This window comes from Miniopterus natalensis, chromosome 19, assembly GCF_054644295.1.
Source record: "Miniopterus natalensis isolate mMinNat1 chromosome 19, mMinNat1.hap1, whole genome shotgun sequence".
NCBI classification, from domain to species: Eukaryota; Metazoa; Chordata; class Mammalia; order Chiroptera; family Miniopteridae; genus Miniopterus; species Miniopterus natalensis.
Window position 1 is genome coordinate 2,387,579 of NC_142099.1, and position 19,472 is coordinate 2,407,050.

At 45.6% G+C, this 19,472-nt stretch overlaps 1 protein-coding gene across 1 annotated transcript; it reads right to left on the reverse strand.

Moving 5' to 3' along the window:
• Window positions 1–2,232: 2,232 nt before the first annotated feature.
• DBT (dihydrolipoamide branched chain transacylase E2) lies at window positions 2,233–18,908 on the reverse strand. The gene is made up of 11 exons (XM_016204572.2): window positions 18,828–18,908; window positions 17,467–17,590; window positions 15,602–15,677; window positions 13,871–14,052; window positions 11,991–12,112; window positions 9,328–9,544; window positions 8,298–8,464; window positions 6,139–6,216; window positions 4,778–4,969; window positions 4,626–4,697; window positions 2,233–3,786 (listed from the first exon to the last, which is right to left on the reverse strand). The coding sequence occupies exons 1-11, from the start codon at window positions 18,876–18,878 to the stop codon at window positions 3,619–3,621; spliced, it is 1,449 nt and encodes a 482-aa protein (XP_016060058.2). The 5' UTR covers window positions 18,879–18,908; the 3' UTR covers window positions 2,233–3,618.
• Between the last annotated feature and the right edge of the window lie 564 nt (window positions 18,909–19,472).

Sequence of the window (19,472 nt, forward strand, 5' to 3'; positions counted from 1 at the left end):
TCTAATGTTCCCAATCGTTAGGCAAGGTCCGATTTATATTCATCCCCGCAGTTCCCGTGAACTCGGTTACACCTGCCATCAACATCACGCGCCCCTGTTCCCGCGGTTGGCACTCTGGCTGCATTTTTCCAGGAAATTAAATCGCCAGGTTTTTCCAGATGGTTGCACTCTTGCGAATTCTGTACAGACTTTGTAACCTTGATTTTTTCTTTTTAATGTTCCTTTTTTTAATCACATTTTTAGAGCTACTATCCTACTTAGGACTTCCTTCTTTCTCCAAGTTTTTTAGAACTATTTACTCCAAATGAAAAGGTATTTAGAAGCTTCTTGCCCCAAACTTCAAGTTAGGCAGGGATGGAGAGTCTCATACCGTGGGGAACAGGGGTCGGGCGAGCACGGGTGCTTCCTCCTCCTGGGCCTGAGATGAGCGTGAGCCCATCTTTGACTGTCCCCCGATATCTAACCTAAATTCTGCCCCCCTTTCACATGGCTCCCGTCCTTGCTGTCAAGACACAGCAGCCGGCCCCATGCTTTGCCTGGGGACAATGCACGCGGAGCTCAGGGAAAGCCCAATATAGAAGGAAGGTCTCTCCGTAACAGAAGTGCAGCTGTTCTTGTCACACTCCTGTGTCTCTGTGGCTCTGCTCTGGACTGGCTCCAGCTCTCCCGCTCGGCGATGGAGCTGGCCTGGAGGAGAGCTGGCCTGGCGTTCTCTCCCAAAGGCTGGCCAGCTCGTGTGTCAGCTTGGGGTTCGAGCCCTTTGCTCGGTCCTGGGACCACCTCGTGATGTATCCGTTCCCATTTAATTCCGGGCTCGAAACATCAGGGTGTCACGCTACCTTTGGTGTTCGCTTAGATGGTGATGCGTCAGGTGACATAGAAGAGCCCGTGGTTACGTTGATGGGCAAACAACGATAACATGGACCATCTCAGGTCTAGCATAAAAGTTCAGAGTTGACCTGGTCTGTTCTGAGGTCACTGAAATGCGTAGTGACCTTGAGATGCTAAGATGAAAACAAGCGTCTAGAGCTCGGGAGAGAAGCAGATCCAAAGAGAACTGCTCAGGAGACCTCTGGAGGAGGGTGCGGGCCAGACCCCTGCCAGGGACACTGGGGTCGCACGTGAGCAGAGGAGAAAGAAGCCGACGACAAGGGGTGGCCAGAGCAGCTTCCAGAATCCTCCTGGAGACAAGTGCCCCCTTTGCCCTCCATCCCGCCTTGTGGTCAGCACAGAGACCCATCCACTTTGTGCCCAAACAAGCCTGGGAGCTCCCTGGACAAAGACTGTCCCCGGCACCCTCTTCTTCCTGACCACTTCTTGGAGTGTGTGAGCAAATCTCCAGTTACTTTATTTCCGGGAACTTAAACCTGATGGTCAAAGGGACTCATGTACATTTCACCTTTGCATGGGGCCGAGTGTCAGGAGATCCAAAGCCATGCAGCCAGGACATAAAGGACGGGAAGGGAACGTGGTGCGCTCTAACGAGCATTTTGACCTCTGAGGTGGGAATTAATACCCACTCTGGATCCGTCCTTCCACCTTCCTTCCCTGCTCGGTTTCCTTTCCAGGTCAGAGGAGCGCTCTACTCAGTGAATGGAAGGAACCTTGGTCTTCACTGAGTTTTCTGGCTTCTCCCCTTTAATGTGAACCTTGAGGAACACAGCGAAAGCCTTGCGGGGCCACTGCCCACCCCATGGTGTGTGGAGCCCTGTGCATCCGCTCAGCGAAGAGGACTGTGCTCCTGGCCCCTCGGTCCCCAGGGAATCCTCCTAGCCTAAGGGTCCTACACGGTGGGAAACACATCTCTTCCCGAATTCTCAGTGGCTGAGACTAAAGACAAGATGGCAAAAGGACAGAGCCGACAGCTCAGTGGTGACTTGGGAATATAAAGAACATCCTGAACCAGTGATCTTGCACCTCTGGGGGAGTATATTATGTGCTCACTTCGGGACTCCTGTTCCCCTAGTTTGCACAGTCTTTAAGTGAGGGGGAAATTTTTACATCATGTCATTCTTCACTTAAAATTCTGCAAATGCTGTCGATAGGGCATTGGTTAAATGTTGGTATGTCCATCTCCTGAGCCTCCCGACAGGCTCGGTAACCTCTATGAGATGTTCTCGTAGCACCCTGCTTTTTCCTACTGGGGTGTAATTGCATTTTTATGATAATTTAGTATCTGTCTCCTCCACTTGAATGTAAGCCCAGTGAAGGCAGGGACCACGACAGAGGGTGGACATTGTGGCCCAGTGCTTTGCACCGAGCCTGGTATACAGCAGACGTTTAATATTTAAATGTATAAATACACACAATAGAATACTTTGCAGCCATTTAAATGTACAATAATATAGAATTGTTTATTGACATCTAAAGTTACTCATATGTTAAATTTAAAAAAAATTATAAAATAGTATAGTATGACCTCATTTTTATAAAAAGAATTGCTATGTATATAGATACATTGATCACCATGTTAATAGTGGTAAGATTATGGATGATTTATTTTCTTTGCAACTCTTCATATTATCTGAATTTAAGAAATAACATTCAGTTGATCCATTATTTTCTTTATTATTTATTGATTTTGAGAGAAACACAGGAAGGGAGAGAGAGAGAAACATCAATTTGTTGTTCCACTGATCTATGCATTGCTGGCTGTACCTTGTATGCGCCCTGACTGGGGATCGAACCCACGACCTTGGCATATGGGGGCGACACTCCAACCGAGCCACCCGGCCAGGGCCAATCCATTGTTTTCTAATTTAAACATTATTTCCATTATTAAAACAATCAAGTACATATTAAAACAACTTTTTTTCTATCATAAAACTTTAAGTTTTTTAGACAATATTTGAAACAACCGAATTTATGAATCACATCAGAATGTTGGATGGGATTCATCTTGATGCTATTTCTTGTTAAAGTTGGGCCTCTACCAAAATGACCACAATCTCTTCATTTCTATACAAAATTTGTTATTTTATTTTAATGTCCATAATTACCCATTCCACTCATCTCTCTCTCCTTTACTGGTTATAAAATTGTACCTGGGCATTAAGATATGCGTATAATTCCCCTTTTTAAAAGAGATTAATTTACATAAATAAGGCATTTACAGCTGATGACCTCTGCAGAGTAACATACCCCTGGGTATCTTAAGTCCTAAGTATAATTGCACTTAGTTTATACAATTGGCATTATTGTGGGAAAATGGAAACTATTCTTGAATATAGTAACTTCTCCCAGCTTAGGGTAATCGAAGAGTTTTATTAAGTCAGTTTAAGATACGAAAAAGAAAGAAATAGGGCAAATCCTGTGTATGGCTACCTGTCTTTTAGTAACACGCATTTTCTTGTTCTTGGCGGTTTCAATCTGTCGACACAGAGGCCTCAGGACAAGATTAAGAAACACCACCATGACCTATAGAATGAGACAGCCTCGGAGAACTAGTACCCGGCTACTCAGTTTCTTAGAGAGGGCATCAGAACCGTGATCAACGTGGTGCCTGAGAACTTTAATCACCCAACACAAATACTTATGATACCAATCATCACATGTGCGAGCACAGCTAGGTACTACGTTTTCTTTGGAAGCTCAAACAGTTCGGGAACGTCACAGTCTTCATTTCAGATCTAGCAGCATGAAAGCTGGGTTTTCCAAGTAGGACTTCCACAGATTGGAGAAGCGCGACACCGTGGCGCCATCAATGATCCTGTGATCAGCTGACCAGCTCACGTTCATGATCTGCGCCTTGTATATCTCCCCTTTCTGGTTGAATCGAGGAAGGGCCTAGAAATACAGAAAAGAGCAAGAGTCAGCCTTCACCGTGCAAAGCACCAGATCTAGCAACTGCGCTGCCGAGAGACTGGGCAGGTCCCCTGCGAACGCCGGAGAGAGGCCGGCCCCAAACGACTTCTGAGAAGCCAGTTCCTACTTGCTTCACCTCTGAGCAGGTGCCTCCAGCTCTGTTTCTCCCAGGTAGTTACGGTTCCTGTACAATTTCCATATGAACAGTGAATTTCATCTGTTTCAGTTATTTAATGAATGTTTATTGAGCACCTCTGCTATGTGCCAGGTGCTCTTCTAGATGGGGGATGAAGCAGCGAGCAGAACAAATGACCCTTCCCTCTTGGAGTTGACACTTTCATTCATTCATTTATATTTTAATTATCTTTGTTGTTGAAAGTATTACAGATGTCCCCTTGGAGTTAAATCTTAATGGACAAAGACAATTAAATAAGTAAAATACATAGTGTGTCAGATTGTGTAAAGTGCAAAAGACAAAGATGTAGCAGGTGGCAGGGGACAGCCTGCAGAAGGTGAGAACACAAGCCATGTGGCTGCCCAGACAGAGACAGAGGGGAGGGCAGGGGCGGGTCCACAGGGCAGCACATGGGGGGGACCCCGTAGGGGTGCGGGGAGGACCCACGCGGGAACAGTCAGATGTCCACTGCTCCCTGCAGAGGCCGCCAGGCGCTGCTGGCCCAGGGCTCAGGAAGAAACCCCGGGCTCACCGAGCCAAACGCTGCACTCGAACCCGCAGCGCGGGGAACCTCAGGGATGGTGCCTCCTCCCGTGTCACGCTCCCGATTTGCTTACGCTCTTTTCTAAGTGTCTCGTCCAAGTACCTTAATGGATCCCAGGGCCCCAATGGCTACTTCGGGCGGCAGTATCACGGCTTTGGCGTAGGTGCCTCCGATCTGGAAGAGACAGAGCAGGAGGGGCCGTGAGGCTCGCGGCGGGCGCGCAGCCCTGCGCCCGCGGGCCCGCCCAGCCTCACCGAGCCGATGTTGGAGAGCGTGAAGGTGCCCCCCGCCAGCTCCGCCGTGCCCAGCTGGCCCCCCGCGCCCAGCTGCTGCAGCCGGTTCAGCTCCGCCGCCACCTCCAGCACCGAGCGCGCCTGCACGTCCTTCACGTTGGGCACGATCAGCCCCTGCTCCGTGTCCATGGCGACCCCGATGTTGTGCGACGCCTGGGAACGAAATCCCACGGTCGGCCCTTGGTAAGCTCCCGGTAAGGGACGGTAAGGGTCTGCCTGCGCTGCCGGGAAGACCCCCCAAAGCTGCTTCCCCGGGGGGCCCCACTTAAAGGAAATGACTCCAAGGATTTCAAAAGGTTTTTTGAAAGGATAGTTTTTTGTAGGGAAGACACACATCGTTAGTGGAAATGTTCGCCAACACAGGCTTTCTGGTGAGCATTTAACAATTCGTACCAACAGTTATAAACATCTGTGCCACGGAGAGAAACACAGGTAGGGACACACAGGGCTGCTGCGCTCAGACTGTGCAAGTCTGAGACACTGCAACAACATGTTTACAACAGGTCACTGGCTAAATAAATGATAACCAAGTATTTGCAGACTTGGAACGATGTCCATAACATTAAATGAAAAAGAAAGTCAAAAGAAAAGTTTTATGAAGTTCAAAGTTAAATAAGCAATATGGATAATTCCACATAGATATGTATTTGATGTATGTAAAAATAAAATCCTGGAAGGATGCACAACTCAACATAAATAACAGGATCATGAACTGAAGATAAACATCATTATTTTCGTGTCTGAATTTTCTGCAACCAGCATCTCCTTCATCAGGAAACTATCAGTCGTATGGGAAGGTTTTAGATGCGACCCCTGAGACTATCTAAGTTCACTTCCTGCTTGGAGGGCTCTAGTGAGAACTATAAGTAAGAGCTGGCATCCCCAAGAGTTCTCTCAATAAACTTTCACTCCAAACAGAAGAGTTCACTCAAATGGAATTTAAACTTTCCTTACTTTTCTCATTTAAATTATTCTTGTTTTAAAATCACAGGAATTCTGTTTGAGAGGCTGTTCTTTTTGAGGGAAGGGTATATGGGATGGATGTTCCTATCTCCCTCCCTCCCTCCGTAAAATCAATTAAAAAAAATATATTTAAAAAAATTACTTTAAAAATGGAAATCTGTATAACTGAACAGTTAGTTTCATTATTAACCAGCAGAACCAGTAATGACACCAAATTATACTTCAGTTTAATGTTTTCTCCCCTACCTTTGATTCTAGTCTAAAAAGGACCATGATTTGAGGTGCGACAGACGCCTCTCTGACAAGCACATTTGCAAGTTCTGTTTAGAACAAGAACATTCTCGTAACACACAGCCAACCTTGTATGTGACCTTCTGGCAGTTCTCATCCACCGAGGCGTTGAGGATGGGAAACTGCAGCAATCCCAAGGAAGCGGCCTGCTCAACAGAGAGAGCGATGTTAGCACTGTAACCCAGAAAGGGGAAGTGTGAAGGGGGGGACACTCACTCCAGGTCTGCACGTGCCCAGGCATGTTACTGTCCTGCAATGTGGAAGGAGGTCACTCAAAATTTTCATAAGTGAAAAAATTTTATTTTTATTTTAAAAAGATTTTTCAAAATACAGGGTGGGGCCAACAGGTTTACAGTTGCTTGTATAAAAAATACTACAATAATTAATAAATAATACAAGAGTAAACTGTGTTTTGCATGCTCACAACTGTTAACCTACTTTGCCCCACCCTGTATACAGGATGGCCAAATTTCGGATTTCCCCAACTGTCCCCAAAATGATGTCTATAGCTGTCTTTCTGCCCATCAGGATCTAATCAAGGCTCATGCATTTGGTTGTCATGCCTTGTATTAAATTTAAAGATTAGAAAACAAAAATGCTTAGGATTGTCCTTAAAAAGAATTGCCTTGCCTCTGCCTCTAGTCCCACTAAGACGCTGTTATATGTTGTGTTACGTGTTTTTCTGTCTGTGGGTGAGTGGTCTTGACCGAAAAAAAAAATCATATCCTGAACTAGTGAGTAAAGCAAAGTATTATCAAGCATTTGATAACTGTAACTTTAATCTTTATATAAAAGTTGTAACTAAGGGTTAAAGTGTCATGCATAAAAAAAGTACTTTGAGTATAATTCAGATTCACTTGCTGGTGAGGGCAGTTGCTAAAAAGATGGAGATAAAGAGGAACAGTCTGCCGAATGAGGTCAGCATCCATTGAAAAGACAACTGAGTCAACACTTGCAACACTCGGAGATACAGTCCAACGGGAAACAGAAGGTCATTGAACTCAAATTGTGACAGCCACAGAAGGCTGACGGAGGACATACCTGAACAAAATCGGATACTAAGGATGCGCAAGTATTTGGCCAAGGTGGGAGGGCACGTGGCAGGTGGAGCTGTGTATTCCTGCCACTGTGCGTAGCTCTGTCTGACTAGAACAGAGGGAGTGACTGAAAGCTAGGACTGAAGAGGTGGCAGCAGAGTCTCATGGTCATATTTAAATGCCACACTGTTTAGAAACCATCCTGAAGGCAACGAAGAGGAGCCACTGAAAAGAATCAGGGAATAATAAAATAATTTGATCTATGGAAGATCAGTCTTGGTGCAGCATGGGGGAAGAGCTGGTGGGAAGCCACACTGGAGTTAGAGACAATGTATGCATTTTGAGTAAAACAGACTGGAACAGGCAACTTAGGATCTCCCTGATCCCCTTCTCTGGGCCCCAATTTCCTTAAATGGAAAGTGGGGGATGGCAGGGTTATTCTGAGAATTAAAAGAGCTCCCGTATGTAGCATGCTTGGTATGGTGTCTAACACGTGTAACAACTTCGTAAGTGGTGGTTCATGTGAGACTGTGAGCTGCTCAAGGTCAGCGGACGGACTCATTCCATTTTGTACTTGTCCTAAGGCCTAGGACTAGAAACAATTCCTAGAAGTTTCAAAATAAGTTTGTTGAATGAATGGAAGTAAGCCCTGGCCAGTGTGGTTCAACTGGTTGAGTGTTGTCCTGTGCATCAAAAGGTCGCCAGTCCCATTCCTGGTTGAGGCACATGCCCGGGTTGAGGGTTCAGTCCCTGGTTAGAGGTGTACAGGAGGCAGCTGATTGCTGGTTCTCTCTCATAGGTGTTTCTCTCCCTCTCCCTTCCTCTCTAAAATCAATAAAAGCACATTTTTAAAAAAATGGAAATAAATATATGTCAGCAATACACCAGATTAATACCAAGTCTCACTTTTGTTTAAATCAGCTCTTTGTTGGAGTGATCCTTACAGAACTAAAGGCTTCACCTAGCTGACAGCTCAGTTCTCACCTGGCTCAAAGAGGTAAGTGCATAAAAATACAATACAAACATTTCAATTTTATATGGAACCAAGAAAGCAAGTCCCTGTGCATTCTTCTATGTGAGATGGTGAGAAGTGGTATTTTTATTCAAATCCATAGTTACCACGTTGACTATTTGGAAAACACAATTTAAATGCCCCACTCAACCCTTGCTGGAAGCGGATGGGCCCTCACCTTGATGAAGAAAGGCATGAAGGAGAGTCTGACTCCGCGGGCAGCAGCGATGGGCTTCAGCTCTTCCCGCAGCCTCACCAGCTCGGTGAGGTCAATCTCATCACAGTACCCAAAGTGGGGGATCTTCAGGGCTGCAGTCATGGTCTTGACCATTGCCTTCTGAAAGCCTGGAACACATTATATTTTACATCTGAAACCCTTTTTATTTTTAACCTGAAATAGAAGGTTCTGTAATGTTGTTTACTCTCAATTGAATTCTTCCTCTGGGAGCTCCCGTCGTTACATAACCTGAAAGCATGAATTTCAAAGCTGAGGCCCTGACTGGTGCACAACCCAGTGCCAAGTTCAACACAACAGGTGGCTGTTTTCAAGGCTGTGCGTGCAAAAAACTCTACAGGCTGCAAGCCAAGTATCCATCCGCTGGCCTTCCTGCAGTAGTATCGCTCCTCAGGAGGTGACCATCCTACGCATTCATAAGTACTAAGTCAGAGCAGTGATTTTGAGAGCCAACTAAGGAAAATGGACATTTAAAATATTTTGAGTCTTCAATTATTCATATGCATGTTTGTATTCCAAGAAACCTGCTAACACGATACTCTTCAGAAATTAACAGTATAAATTAAGTTTTCCTGGAAAAACTGTTATTTCATCATTAAAAAGAAATTATATGCTGAATTTGAACTTGCTCTTCAGTAAGAATTAAAAATACCATATTATTAAAAATAAAAGGCCAGGCCGGTGTGGCTCAGTGGTTGAACACCAACCTGTGATCCAGGAGATTGCAGCTCGGTTCCGGTCAGGGCACAGGCCTGGGTGGCAGGCTCGGCCCCCAGTAGGGGGCGTGCAGGAGGCAGCCGATCAATGACTCTCATCACAGATGTTTCTCCCTCTCTCTCCCTCTCCCTTCCTCTCTCTGAGATCAATAAAAATCAATCAATCAATCAATCACACCATATTATGCGCCTGGACCTATGGAGATAGCTTCCCCCCAAATAAATTACACTGTTACCTGCAGAACTGTTGTCATTACCTGTTAAGGGTTCTGTCCTGTCTTTGCCTGTGAATACCACAGGCCTTCCTACTGGTGCAGGAACAGTTCTGTCTTTTGGTTTTGGTGGAGGTGGCATAATTTCGACTTTTGGTGAAGGAGGTAATATAGCTCCTGTCTGCTTTTCCAAAAAGTTGAGAATATCTTCTTTAAGTATTCTGCCATCTTTTCCCGAGCCAACAACTTCACTCAGCTTAATCTAAAGAAATGACAAGTTTTAATGTGAAAAAAAAAACCTCCCTGAAAATAATGAAATCCATCGTTAAGGTCTCTAAAAGGAATTTAATGAATGGCAGAAATACCTCTGCCCAGTAAGTTAGTACAAGGAAATAACATTTTCATTAACTTAACAGAGCGCTGTAAACACAGCTCCTTCCCCAAGCAATCATGCTACTTGTGTACATACTGCTCATTTGCCTGTGTGGTAACAACATGGTATCTACGTTGTAGATAATCCATACTTATTTATGAAAACTCACATGTTTTAAACAGTCAACTATATTTATATTTCTTGCATAATTCTTATTTCTTTTTTTTTTTCTATTTTTGAAAACCACATAAGAAGAACTGAGAGTTTAAAGAAGAGTGAAATAGTACAACAAAAGTAGACCAACGTTTCTGACCTTGGCCACCAGTAAACCGTCATAGTTAAAATAATCATCATACAAAAGTCTCTCAAGTTGGTGTTTTCCTGATAGTTCTTTCAGAAAGATCAGTACAAAACAAAGAAAGCAATTTTTTTGAAGCATATTTGTGAGTTTTCAGTCCAAGTTAATGGCCAAATACATAAGCTTTATTATTGTTTTCTACACAATAAACAATAGATGACAGATCCCATTTTCCACTAGGCACTCATGGGATTTTTCGGAAACATATATGATGTTGCTTTATTTAATCACTTTCTATGTTTGGTTATGGAGATAAAGGATTCTCACTACACTTAATTCTACTTAAAGCTTGGACAGTACCCTGATGCCTAGTGCGTATTAGTTAATTTCTCAGGAGTAAGTCCTGCTTCCTCGTATTAGTGCTTCTCTAAGGATGACTTCAAGTTAATACAGGACTTTCTATGTCACACATTCCATCGTTAACAAATGAACTCTGAGAATTTAAACAAATACTTTTTATGTAATTACAAACAACTATAAATGCCATTGGTTTTTCATTTTAATCACTCAATTAATATGCAAATCACAAATAAAGAAAAAAGGTGATTTATAATAATAAATCTACTACTTGATGTCTAGTAATTATACAGATACTCTAGTTATTGTACACATCTTTGGGAAGTGGTATAGGAAAGCCAAATCATGTACTGTTACAGGTAGTCTCTCTATATAATGAAAAACATTGGTAAATGCTCTATAGCTTTCAAAGCAATATACAAGGTCTTCTGATGCTCTTAACAATCCAGTGTCCCATATTATTAATTCTATTCTTTGTTATGCTAAATGGTCTTCATATTTGAACACGTTTAATAGCTAAAAAATTGTCATTAAGGGTTTGTACCATAATTTATGTAAGCATTTCCCTGATTTTGAACATGTGTGCTTTCTAAATTTTGGCTATAAAGTACTTGGAAGGATGTACCCTAGGTTATTTCCTTGGTATAGTTTCTGGAACAGTGGTCGGATGACTGGCTGAAGGAATATGAACATTTTAATGACTCATAACATACTTCCAAAATGTAAACATCTGTTTTTCCCCACACTGCAACTTTATTACTTCTCTCAAAAACAGACAACCAAAAAACCTGCACTGTGGGCATACTGGAAAGAACCCAGGCTCCAGAACCTGACAGATTTGTGTTCAAATCCCCAGATCAGCTACCTACTTGATTTCAGGCAACTTAAACCCCTTCTCTGCCTTCCCACATCTGCAAAATGGGGATAATCCAAACCACCTCTCGGGGCTGCTGTGAGGGTCAGTGAGAGCGTGCGCCACGTCTGGCACAGAAGTCTATAATCACGAAAGCAGTCACTGGAGTCCCGGAGACTGACTTCAGAATCCTGGCTCCACCATAGCTGTGTGACCTTGGGCCAGTCCCTTGACCTCTTCACATCTTATCTCACAGAGTTGTGAAGGTTAAATGAAATACCATGTAAATACTTGTCCCCTGCCTGGGAGCCACCTTCCCTTCCCCTCGAGGCTAAGCACCAAGGACTGGCGGTAAGAGGAACTGGAAAGGCCAACCTCCTTGACTCAAGTCAGCAGGGTTCTAGGTTTCTCCCCACCTCCCCCAGAGCAGGTCACATCCTAGAGACCACGGCCTTGCCTGGCCTATTTCCTGTCACTCCCAGTAAAGGTGCTCACTCAGCCAACCAGTCAATCACATGTACCCAACCCTCTCAATCTGTGCTCCTAGGGTACCTGATCAGACATGAGTATTTATAAGTGAACGGTGGCAGTTGTCAGACTCTATGAAAGAACACCAAAATCACACTCCTCCATCAGCAGAAGTAATAAGTTCACAGTGCTTTTCTCATTTCTCATGAGGACCTTTAGGCAACTATCACTTTTCGGTCACAGACATTTTCATGTTTCTTTCACCCCAACTCGAGCCGCCTCATCAGGGGACAGACAGTTGGCTCCCTTTCCAGATGCAAACATACACTTTCCACGTGATCGGACGCTTAACAACGTACGTTGTTTTCCATGGCCAGGCGGCGCACTGCGGGGGTGGCCAGGGTCTTCTGGCCTTTGATCTCTTGGTGAGTGTGTTCGTCGTGGGACACAGCGGGAGTCTCAACCACGTCTTCCTCTGAATCTGGTGACAAGGTAAATGTTTACTCTTCAGTTGAGAATATTAAAAAAAAAAAAAAAAGCTTAGTGGTATATAATATGTAAGTGTTACTGAACTTTATAGTCAAAAGGCGTAACAGTTGGGCTACTTCAGAATGGAAAAACAAACCGGTAGAGCATGCAGCGTACTGGTACCTGGTATTGTTTCATGACTGTTATTACCTGGTGTTTCCTTCATTTCTGTTAAAATCACAGAGCAAGCTACCAGTTAAAAATGAGAGCTTCTTCCATAAATTTTGAAATATGTAGCATTTTAAACTTTCCTAATAAATCTCACGTAAGTAGCACGACAGAAGGATCAAATGTGCGGTAAATCATGCGGTGTCATGTAAAATCCGACACATCTGACCTCCCTAAGGTAGCACAGCCTTTGAAACTGTGCTCTGCTTTGAACGCGGCTAAGGAGTGCTGGGGAAGCCTTCATTCCCGGCTAAGCTGCCTGGGCTGCTCTCTAACTTTAGAGCACTGACCTAAGAAACCCACCTAGGGCTCTTAGCACAGACTTTCGCAAGAGGACAGAAAACAAGGTCTGAAAGCACTTAACTGTCAAAGTCTGATGCTGTGTGGCAGACTCTCTGGGGAATTAGTGGAGACCAAACCTCAGAGAACCAGCAGGCAACTGGGTTTGCATTAACATTTGATCCTAAGCAAATAAAGGCCCATTATCTTTCCTAAACGTCGTCTGCCGTCCCCTAAGAGGCCTGCATTTCCCCTCCCGGTCTCCATGAAGACGGTATCTAAGCCTGAGTACTAAGCCTCCTCTTGGAGGGACTTTCCCTGCCTGTCTCCCATGTACACGAGACATATATATTAATAAACTTGTTTTCCTCTTGTTAATCTGTCTTTTATTACAGGGGTCTCAGTTAAGAACTCAGAGGATTCATGGTCCTAGTCAATTTTCTTTCTGGTCAAATCACCCAGCCTTTTTAGGTTAGGTTTCGTTTCTTCATCTGCTCAACTGAAATACTCACATGTAAGGATAAAAAAATAATAAATCTGAAACATTTGGTAGATTGTAAAGTGTGATTATGATGTTAGTTGTTACACTGTTGTACAGACTGCAGAGTCTCCGTGACTCAGACTTTCTAGACTTCTGAATCTCACTGCGGAACAGAAACCTCTGAACCTCAGCACTTCCTACAGACTGATCCTTCCCCAGCCTCCGATAACAAAGCTGTTTCCAACAAGACATAACTCTGTGCCTTCGGGGCAGAGAGCCAGCTGTCTAGGCCGCTGGAGCAGCCCAGGCTGTTTTCCTGTAACTTTCTCATCACGAATTCCTTTGCTGGGACGTGCCCTGGCTGTAAGACCCAGGGTGGCTGCTTCTTTGGAGAGCTGTTCTCTTCACTCTTCATGCTGGTTTTCCTTCCTTTCTCTTCTGCGTCTCTTCAGGAAGGCTGGCTTTCGGAGCCATCACCACGAAGGCGCTGCTTGGTTCTGTATCCGTGGCAAACAGAGCCATCCCATCATGCACACTACACCTTCTGTTATTAGTGACCACTGCCCGAATCTTTGTGTGGCCACTGTGGTTTCCAGAAGCCTGGCCACCAGCTCATTGTTACCATGGTAACTGGTCAAAAGATAATCATGCGCCACAAAGGACCTTTCTTATTTTCCTGATTTCCTGTGCGTTATTAAAAGTAAACATCACCTTTGATTGGTACCCAATGACAAAAGGAAAGCAGCGATCAACTTGGCAAATAGGGAAACACATTTACAGTACCTTTCAAAGCTTCCGTTTCTATGTCTACTAATGGCTTCCCCACATAGGCAGTATCCTCTATATTATAGTACAGTTTTTTAATGACTCCATCATAACGACTGGTGATAGTTACAGAAGCTTTATCACTTTGAACTTCACAGATGCTATCAAACTGAGACACTGTATCTCCTTCTTTCACATACCTATAAGAGAAAGACGTAAGACCCCGCTACGTGACCAATGATAAGTACATTAGGTCAGCATCCATCCAGTCCAGGATTTAGTCCCAGATGGTGCACCAAAGAATGTTCCAGAAAAGACTATAACGGCTCCCAGAATCTCCAATACCCACATTTTTAAAACCATTCATAGATCTGTAACCTAAAAATTTAATTAAACTTTCAGTTTTTCTGTTCCACCCAGTCCTTGGGAAAAGTTCTAAGGAAGTATTTTAAGTGTGCTTCTTTCCCTTTCACTGTCTTATATTAGCCTGTATCAAACTTTAAGGGATGTTTTTTATTTCTAGAATTAGACTGAAAAACTGATATCCCCAATACACATCCTTTGTAATTTCATGAAATTTGGTTTGAGTTCTCTGGCTTTCTTTCTAGAATCATTTTAGCATGTTCTTGTATATCAATCCCTTTCTCCTGTAATTATTTTAGGTATGCTTTACCAGACAAACAGGAGGAACGAAACCAACCTCATCTACTATGTGTAATTTCGAGTCTAATACATTCTCGACATATCCAGCACATTTCTGACTTATCATCAATTCTTCATTCATGTATTGTTCAGTCATTTTTTAAAAATGTCTTTATTGATTTCAGAGAGAGGACGGGAGAGGGAGAGATAGAAATATCAATGATGAGAGAGTCACTGACAGGCTGCTTCCTACACCCCCCCACTGGGGATCGAACCCGCAACCGGGCGTGTGCCCTGACCAGGAATTGAACCGCGAGCTCCTGGATCCTAGGTCGATGCTCAATTGCTGAGCTATGCTGGCCGGCAGTTCAGTCACTCTTATCCCTTGTCTTCCTGTCTTAACCAGTTCTCAGTCCATGATAATACATCATGACATGGAATTGAGGTTTAAAAGAATTTATGGGGCCCTGGCCGGTGTGGCTCCATGGTTAGAGTGTTGGCCCACACGCCAAAGGGTTGCTGGTTGGATTCTAGGTCAAGGGCACGTACCTGGGTTGCAGGTTCGATTCCCTGGCCCCGGTTGGGGCGGGAGGAAACCAATCGACGTGTCTCTCTCACATTGATGTTTCTCACTGTCTCCCCACCCCCTCCTCTTCTGCTCCCTCTAAAAAAAAAAAAAAAAAAAATCAATGGAAAAAATATCCTCAGGTGAGGATTAACCAAAACAAAACACAACACTATGGGAATAGTGTCTTATTCCGGAATAGAATAAGACCTCTGGATTCTGCTCCTCTGGAAAAGCAACAAGTACACTGACCAACGTCATCTCTTAAAGGTTAATTTCTCTTCTTTTAGCTGAAATGAGGGGTGGGCAGTGAAACGAGTTTTTAAAAAGAGGGAAAAATGATCCTTAATAAATCACATGGGATAAAACGCCATGATTTATGAACTGTGTCACCAGCATACTGACAACACAAACTAGTTTTACCTACTTTTTTAAAAAGCACTGTATGTTATAGAACGAAGTTTCCCCACTTAAGTAGAGCCCTACCTATTTTTACTCTCATTATTTTAAGGTAGACCTGAACTTCTTTCACAATAACTTACCATTCTTTAACAGTTACTTCTCTGATGCCTTCTCCGATGTCTGAGAGTTTGAACTGAACAATCTGTCCCTGTTGACCTTCAGAGACAAGTGAGAAGTGACCTTGTTAAATATGTCACATGTTGCTGAGACGCTTTTACACCTAAAGTTAGAAAATATTCTCAAGCAGGGGCAGAAATTATTTCATTTGACAGATAAAAAAGCATTTAATAATTTTTAACAGCATAATCATCATTCATAACTGTTAAAGATTTAAATAAGTTCATCAATGACACACACCCATGGTCACTGCCACAGAACTGGCATCTTCCAACTTCCAAAATAAGGTCCTTTTACAAGGAGACAGAAGGCCTCTGACAAATGAGATTTGGGAACAATTATAATGAACAAACTATAAAACGTGGTATTGTACTAAGGGAGACTCCAGTGAATCCCTTGCTCCGTCTTACGAAACTGTAATAATAACCATCAGCAGCCTGCTTTCAGATCTTTTCTGACTTCATACTCTCATTCTTAGTGGCTAAAGATCAGGCAGATCCCTACGTAGAAAATGCGATGGAAAATTCTTACTTGCCCAAACTATGTTCTGCCAGCTTATTAAATCTGAGTCTTCCTTACTTTTTCCACTTTTTACCCCTTTTCAAAATTTCTACCCACTTTTTATAACACTCAGATGCCAATGATACTTTATGAGCATTATCCAAGAAAGTAAGCATTTTTGGTTAACAAATGGCTCTGAGCTGATTCAAGTGTGCCTCTATTTTTAGACTGCTAATAATTACAGTTGCTCATGAAATACAAAAACAAGCTGATTAAGGCAGTACATTTTTCTTTAATAGATATGAGCAGATAAGTTAGTAGTCAAGAATTACAAACTATATCTTTGATATGGAGGTGCTAGAAATCTCTTGCTTCCTTTCTAGTAAGTTGGGCCCTCTCATGGCCTGCTGCTCATAGTATAAACTGGAACCCTTCCAAAAAAATAGTTTGGTATTAAGTATTAAAAGCCTATAAAAAAAAAAAAAAAAGCCCATAAGTTGGAGTCAGCAATTCTAGTTTTAAGTCTTTTTTGCCTGAGGACATAGAGAGGCATGCTGAGGTTAGTGCTCAAGAACAATCACTGTGGAGTTATGATGAAGAACTGGAACCAACCTAAGCAACTAAAAAGTGACACGATGACACCTCTATACAACGCAAGATTATGCAAGGGACATATGGGCCAACAGTGTGTGCAAGATCGTGGAACAGACAGTGTACAGCATGGTCAGGGAATGGCCCAACAGTTCTATGTGGCTGAAGCCAGGATATGTGGCGAGAAACCAGCCCAGACTTAAAAATAAAAAGGCTTTGTCGCCACGCTGAAGTGAGCTGTTTGGAATTTATCCTAAAGGTAATCAAGGGCCAGTGAGGTAGAGTCAATTTCACACTCCTTAAATCTGTGCTGGCCTGTGACTTGCTTTCACCAATAGAATATAGCAGAAGTGAAAGTGTACACAGGCAGGACAAGGGCACTCACTATTGTATCAAACTACCACTATCGAGATTAAATTTATCTCGACTGAGAGTGTCTGTCCATGTTGACTGTTGCATCCAGATGAGTCAGGTAAACTACAGATGGCCCAAGACAGTGCATGCCCAACATTATGAAGACTCAGATATCAAGGAAAGTGTGTGAAAGGGAAGTAGGGTAGAGGCAGGGTGCAAAGAAAATAAAAAATGAGTAAATGTGGGGAGAGCAAGGAGGGTCAGGCTAGAAATCAAAGGTCCCCCCATTTTTTTTTAACTTTGATAAGTCTACAATCAAAATACAAAGTTCTGAGTAAGATACAAGACGTTACTTTATGTTGGCTCTTTAGATCATACTCACCCGCGGTTGTTTTCAGCAGCCGATGCGGGTGACTATACCTGAAGGAAGGTCGACTGAAGACACACACATATTTTGGCTTCAAAGCATGAACGTTACCGCACGTTTGGAAGTAGCGAACGCAAACCTAGAGGCGACAACACCCAAGTGTAAACGCTTGTATACAGGATCTGAACGGCTTACCTCTATAGGTACATATGGAATTTCAAGTCTGTTCTAAACGTAGAATGACGGCTATTGCTGTGTAAACCATATGAAATTATCTAGGCTCAGGTCGGAGCACCTGACACCCAGTGACATGAGGGAGGGTCTCAGGAAGCTTTGGTGTCCCACCAGCCCAGGACCCAGCGCTCTCAAAGAAGGGGGGCCAGTGCCCAGCAAGGCGCCTGCTTCTCCTGGTTCCCTCCTATTTCTCTTTCTCAAATCTCAAGTTACACAGCATCTCTGGGAGCTCCATCTGAACCCCGAGAGCCCCTCCCATGGGCTCCTGCAGCTGGATGACCTGTCCCATCGACCTGTCCCATCGCAGCATTTCTTAAGCCGGGCTGTCCCTGCTCCTCTAGTGCCTGCCTGTCTCTGTTTCCGTCGGTAACTAACCACCCCTGGGTGCTCGGGGGTGGTGTCTGTCCTGTTGATCGGTGCACCCCGGTGCCCGCACAATCGCTGGGGCCTGGGGCCAGCTCCTGAAGGCCTGGAAAGACCAGGAGTGGCCACTAGGAAAGGGGGGGTCGGGGGGGGTGTAAAGCGCGCTATACACGCCGGGTGAAGAGCTGACCACGGGAGGCCGGCGGCTTGGTGCTGAGGGCGACTCTGCGGCCGCGAGGGGGTCAGCGGGGGGGGGGGGGGGAGGGCAGCGCGGGGGGGCCCCGGGGGGCGCGGCGGCGGTTTGGAGAAGGTGCGGGGACCCTGGTGCAGACCCGGGAGCCGAGCGCGCCGGGGGAGGAACCGGGGCCGGGCCCCCGCCGCTCGGGGCCGGCTCGGGGGGGGGTCTCTTCGTCGCCAGCCGGTGAGGTCCCGGGGGGCCGGGGTCGCGCGCGGGGGCTCCGCGGACGCCGAGCGAGCGTGCGCCCCCCATCGTCACGCCGCCCGGCACCCCGACGCCGCTCCATGACAGGCCGCTGGGCCTCGGGGTGCCGGCGGAGCGGGAGGGTGCCCGAGGCAGGCCCGGGCGCGCCCGGAGGGGGTCTCCAGGCGGGTCGGCGCGCCACCTTCCGTGCCCTTCGCTCGGCGCAGGACCGTCCCTCCGCCTCCCTCTCCCGCGCGCCCGGTACGCGCCACCCTCGAGGACGAACGAACACACCTCTCCCGCTCGGCTGGGGCCAACTCGCTCCTGCCCGACCTCGCACCTGCCGCCGCCTGCTTACCAGCCTCCGGGCGCTCTGGCTCCCGGTCCTCAGCATGCGCGCCGCCGCCATCTTACTCCGGAAACCACTGCGGCGCCGCGGCTGGGGGCGTGGCCTCTGCCCGGCCCCTTATTGGGAGCCGGGAAACGCACCTCCCTGGAGCGGCCAATGAAGGCGAAGGAGCGGCCCACCGGACAGCCAATGAGGGGGCGGGGCGGGGCGGGAGCGACACCGCCCCCCTCCCCCCCCACCGCGCGGGCTGCCCCACCCGGAGGCTAAGAGCTGGAGCCGCGGGAACAAGTGGGAGCCGAGCAGCCCACGTTCAGTTTCGGGGACAAGGTCGGACGGGCGCGCCCACGGGCGTCTCTGTAGTCCGTGCAATTGAGGGGAAAGAGTGTTAGGGGGACACAAAGGAGAGGCTCCGACCTGGAGAGCGTCCCGTGACGTCAGCCCCGAGGGTGCGTAGGAAACACCTGCTGCGCTCAGCTGGTCTGCAGCCGCTGGACCACCCCGCACCCCCGATGGAGTCACAAGTCTGTACCGAAAAGGCCCTGCTTACTCCCGTGGAGTATTCTGGACTATTTGAACTGGCTTTTCCTCTTTTTTCTTTCTTTTTTTTTTTTTTGCATAGAAGATGGACAAGGTTACCCTGATGTCTAAAATAAT